A 4929-nucleotide genomic window follows, 5' to 3' on the forward strand; every position below is an offset into this window, starting at 1 on the left:
CTTCGTTTAAAAAAAAATCGAATCTATTGTTTTTCCATTTTTCATTTTCCAGTTCACTTTGAACTGCTCTCTGGAGTGCAATTCTCTATTGAATCATCAACTGTTATAATTATAATAATAATAATAATTCAATAATTCTCAGTATCAAGATACAGGAAGCGTCAAAGAAAAAAAATCAAATACAATAGTATTCAAAAAATATGTAAGTTATTTTGTGAAGGACTAGTACCACAATTACACATAAAACAAAACATTGTTGATCCATTTATTCATGTAAAAAAGAATGAAGGCCGGTCCAAAAATTCTTTCAAGCTATATACAGTAGTCTTCAACAGAGCCCTCTTTATCTCCCTGTCGAATCTTGTAGCATTTAACCGTTTTATAGTATCCGGTATCGAATTGTACAAAACGGCTCCCCAGTAATCAACAAATTGCTGTGACGATGTTAGACGATGAAAGGGTATTTCTAAGGCTGTTCTATTTCTTGTTCCATATGGATGCCTCTGCATATTCCTCGGGAAGTTTCTGATATTAGCATGCACATACTTCAGTGTGGATGATATGAAAATACTTGGGACAGTCAAGATGCCCCCAGCCCTGAATGCCTCTCTACAACTGTCTCTGGGTCCAAGGCCGAAAAGAGCCCTTATAGCCCTCTTCTGGAGTAAAAGCACTCTTTGCGCTTCCGATGAACTACCCCAAAAAAGAATGGCGTAGGAGGCCACACTATGGAAGTTGGCAAAATAAGTTAGCCTGGCCATTTCATATGTTGTGCACATTTTCACCCGTCGAATGGAATACACAGCCACTGACAGTTTTGCTACCAGTCCATCAATGTTGGTCCTCCAGCCTAGTCCAGATTCCAAATGGACTCCCAAAAACTTAACGGAGGCTCTCTGATCCAATGCATGGGAAAATGTGAGCTGCTGTGTCTTGCTCTCATTCATTTTCAGTCTATTCGCCTGAAACCACTTTCCGATGTCTTCCAGTAGTTTCTCCGCTTTAGTTCGTATCTCGTCCACACTTCTACCTCTCAGCATAACAGAGGTATCATCAGCAAACAGTACAGCTCCATAAAAACTTATATTCCAGATCAGGTCATTAATGAAGATCAAAAAAAGGATTGGGCCAAGCACCGAACCCTGCGGGACACCTATCTTAATCTTTCGGCTGGTGGACTGCTCATTCAACCAGGTAACCAGTTGTTCTCTCTCAGATAAGTATGAGGCAATTAACTTAAGTGGAATGCCCCTCACTCCATAGTAAAACAGCTTCTCAAGCAACGTACCATGATCAACGGTGTCGAAAGCCTTTGAAAGATCAACACACAACAACTCAGCAATGTCATTACCATCCCAAGCTGCAGCAGTAAGCTTGAGAACTTCCCATATGGCTGTCACAACCGATCTGCCCCCCCTGTAGCCGTGTTGATGATCGGAGAAAAATTTGTTCTTTTCAAAAAAATCAACCAATCTCTCCTTGATTGCCATTTCCAGCACCTTAGACAGGACTGGCAAAATTGATATGGGCCTGTAATTTTGTTCTTGATCGGCATCACCTCCCTTGTGAACTGGAACTACCTTTGCCCGTTTCAGCACAGCAGGAAACACTCCCTCTTCCATACACTTATTCACAACGAACGACAAAGGATCGGATAATTCCCTTTTTATCTTCTTCAATAGTTCCACTGAAAAATCATCCACATCTGTGGCAGATTTTTTTTTCAGATTTCCTATAATTGCTTCAATCTCTTCTGGTGTGGTAGGACGAAAGTAACACGATTTACTGTTATCTATTTTGACATTTTTCAGGAAATCTTCGGGTCTGATCTCTGATACAGGTATACTTTCAGCAACTGTCTCACCCAATTCACAAAAATAGGTATTTAAATTTTCAGCACATAGTGAGGTCTTGGCTGAAGATTTCCGTTTCTTATTTGTTTCTGTCCTAATGAGGTGCCATATAGCTTTCTGCTTATTCTCTGAGTTTTCTATAAATGAGGCATTTCTCTGCTTTATCGATTCAGCAATTTCTTGGTGAAACAATCTCTTATAATTATTGTAAACCCGGTAATCTTCATCACTTTTCGTTGTTGCTGCTCTTACTGCTAACGCATCTAATCTGTTTTTCATCCTTATCTGCACATCAGTGAAATAATAATTATTTTTACTCTTTTCCGGTCTGTACCTCACTGGAAAGCATTCATTGTAATCTTTCAGGATAATTTCATAGATCGTGTTGAACATCTCCTCAGAAGATTTCTCCCTCAAGATATCCAACCACCGATATGACAGAAGCTTTTGTTTATATATCTGCACATTGTGGTCACTTATATCTCTTATTTTAATCTTTTTCACTTTTTCCTTCTTTATCCGCTTTTCAGTTATCGCCAATAGTTGTGCCCGATGATCCGACATATGCATATTTATTGTTCTCACCTTAATATTGTCCAAGTCTTTATTTGTGAACACATTAGCTATGCAGGTACTGCTTGTCTTGGTAACCCGTGTTGGCAATGTCGACGTTATAGCCAGCCCATGAGATTTAAGTAGATTCAACAAGTCTCTCATATCGTTACTTTCCACTAGGAAATCTATGTTGAAATCTCCTGCCAAGTATACTTCATGAGCAGGGAACCTCTCAGCCACCTCGGACAACATCTTGTCAACAACGTTCACAAACAGATCAAAATCGCCAGTCGGAGGTCTATATAATGCAATTACTACCAATTTTCGCTTGTTCAGTTCGACCGCCGAAATCTCAATGTGCTTCTCAATAGTGGAGGAAACAAGCTCCGACAGATTCCTATATTTTAATCCGTCCTTTACAAGAATCATTGTTCCACCATGAATAGAATTTTCTCTACAAAGAGACGAGGCTACTCGATAGTTCTGCATATTCAGAACGTCCATATGCCCTTTTCGAAGCCAGTGCTCCGTTAGGCAGACAACATCAGGATTTAACTCAGCCATGTAAGAATTGAATTGGTCAACTTTTTTCGATATACTTTGTATATTCATATTCATGATTGTTAGGTTGTTAGGTTTGGTTGAATCAAAAAGTAAGTATAATACACTCCATATCCTAAGACAGTAGTAGGACACCCTGATTTGTATGCGGAGGAGCAAATAGGTCATTTTAGGGGGTCTAAGCCCTTGCTCATTTTTGACCCAAAAAAATCGAGATTCTCGATATTTAGTTGTTGAGCTGGAATGGAAGCCTGATCAATGCTGATTACGAAACCGGAAATCCCAATTGGATCAGAGGAATATAACAAGAGATATTGCAGATTGAAATTTGCAACTTTTGAAAAATGCCATTTTCAAGATGAAAATCTGAACGGAGAGAGATAGGCTTTCAGGAATACTTGCTATAGGTTCAGCATATTCGAAAACCTATATTTTCATGATGAACTTTCAAATATCGGACGTTGTTTGAAGAAAGATCGAGTTTATTGTTTTTCCATTTTTCATTTTCCAGTTCAATTTGAACTGCTCTCTGGAGTGCAATTCTCTATTGAATCATCAACTGTTTAGTTTGGTGGAATCAACGAAGTGAGTATCATACACTCCATATCCTAAGACAGTAGTTGAACTTCCTGATTTTCAGGCAGAAGAGCAAATAGGTCATTTTGGGGGGGTCTAACCCCTAGCTCATTTTTGACCCAAAAAATCGAGATTTTCGATATTTAGTTTTTGTGCTGAAATGGAAGCCTTATCAATGCTGATTACGAAACCGGAAATCCCAATCGGATCAGACGAATATAACAAGAGATATTGCAGATTGAAATTTTCAACTTTTGAAAAATGACATTTCCGAAATGAAAATCTGAACGGTGAGAGATAGGCTTTCGAGAATGCTCGCAATGGATTCAGCTTATTTGAAAACCTATATTTTCATGATGAACTTTCAAATATCTGACTTTGTTTGAAAAAAAATCGAATTTATTTTTTTTCCATTTTTCATTTTCCAGTTCACTTTGAACTGCTACTGGAGTGCAATTCTCTATTGAATCATCAACTGTTAGGTTTGGTTGAATCAAAAAAGTAAGTACTATACACTCCATATCCTAAGACAGTAGTAGGACACCCTGATATTTATGCAGAGGAGCAAATAGGTCATTTTAGGGGGCTCTAAGCCCTTGCTCATTTTTGACCCAAAAAATCGAGATTTTCGATATTTAGTTTCTGAGCTGGAATGGAAGCCTAATCAATGCTGATTACGAAACCGGAAATCCCAATTGGATCAGACGAATATAACAAGAGATATTGCAGATTGAAATTTTCAACTTTTGAAAAATGACATTTCCGAAATGAAAATCTGAACGGTGAGAGATAGGCTTTTGGGAATGCTCGCAATGGATTTAGCTTATTTGAAGACCTATATTTTCATATCAAACTTTCAAATATCTGGCTTCGTTTAAAAAAAAATCGAATCTATTTTTTTTCCATTTTTTATTTTCCAGTTCACTTTGAACTGCTCTCTGGAGTGCAATTCTCTATCAAATCATCAACTGTTAGGTTTGGTTGAATCAAAAAAGTAAGTATTATACACTCTATATCCTAAAACAGTAGTAGGACACCCTGATTTGTATGCAGAGGAGCAAATAGGTCATTTTAGGGGGGTCTAAGCCCTTGCTCATTTTTGACCCAAAAAATCGAGATTTTCGATATTTAGTTTCTAAGCTGGAATGGAAGCCTTATCAATGCTGATTACGAAACCGGAAATCCCAATTGGATCAGACGAATATAACAAGAGATATTGCAGATTGAAATTTGCAACTTTTGAAATATGACATTTCCAAAATGAAAATCTGAACGGTGAGAGATAGGCTTTCGAGAATGCTCGCAATTGATTCAGCTTATTTGAAAACCTATATTTTCATGATAAACATTCAAATATCTGAGTTCGTTTGAAAAAAAAATCGAA

The 4929-nt window shown here is 37.7% G+C and overlaps 1 protein-coding gene across 1 annotated transcript; it reads right to left on the reverse strand.

Annotated features, from left to right (window-relative positions):
- Positions 1–269: 269 nt before the first annotated feature.
- On the reverse strand, positions 270–2837 carry LOC123315420. Its single transcript, XM_044901108.1, has one exon. It carries the CDS (start codon positions 2835–2837, stop codon positions 270–272), a length of 2568 nt encoding a protein of 855 aa, XP_044757043.1.
- Between the last annotated feature and the right edge of the window lie 2092 nt (positions 2838–4929).

Source organism: Coccinella septempunctata, chromosome 6 (assembly GCF_907165205.1).
Source record: "Coccinella septempunctata chromosome 6, icCocSept1.1, whole genome shotgun sequence".
Lineage (NCBI taxonomy): Eukaryota > Metazoa > Arthropoda > Insecta > Coleoptera > Coccinellidae > Coccinella > Coccinella septempunctata.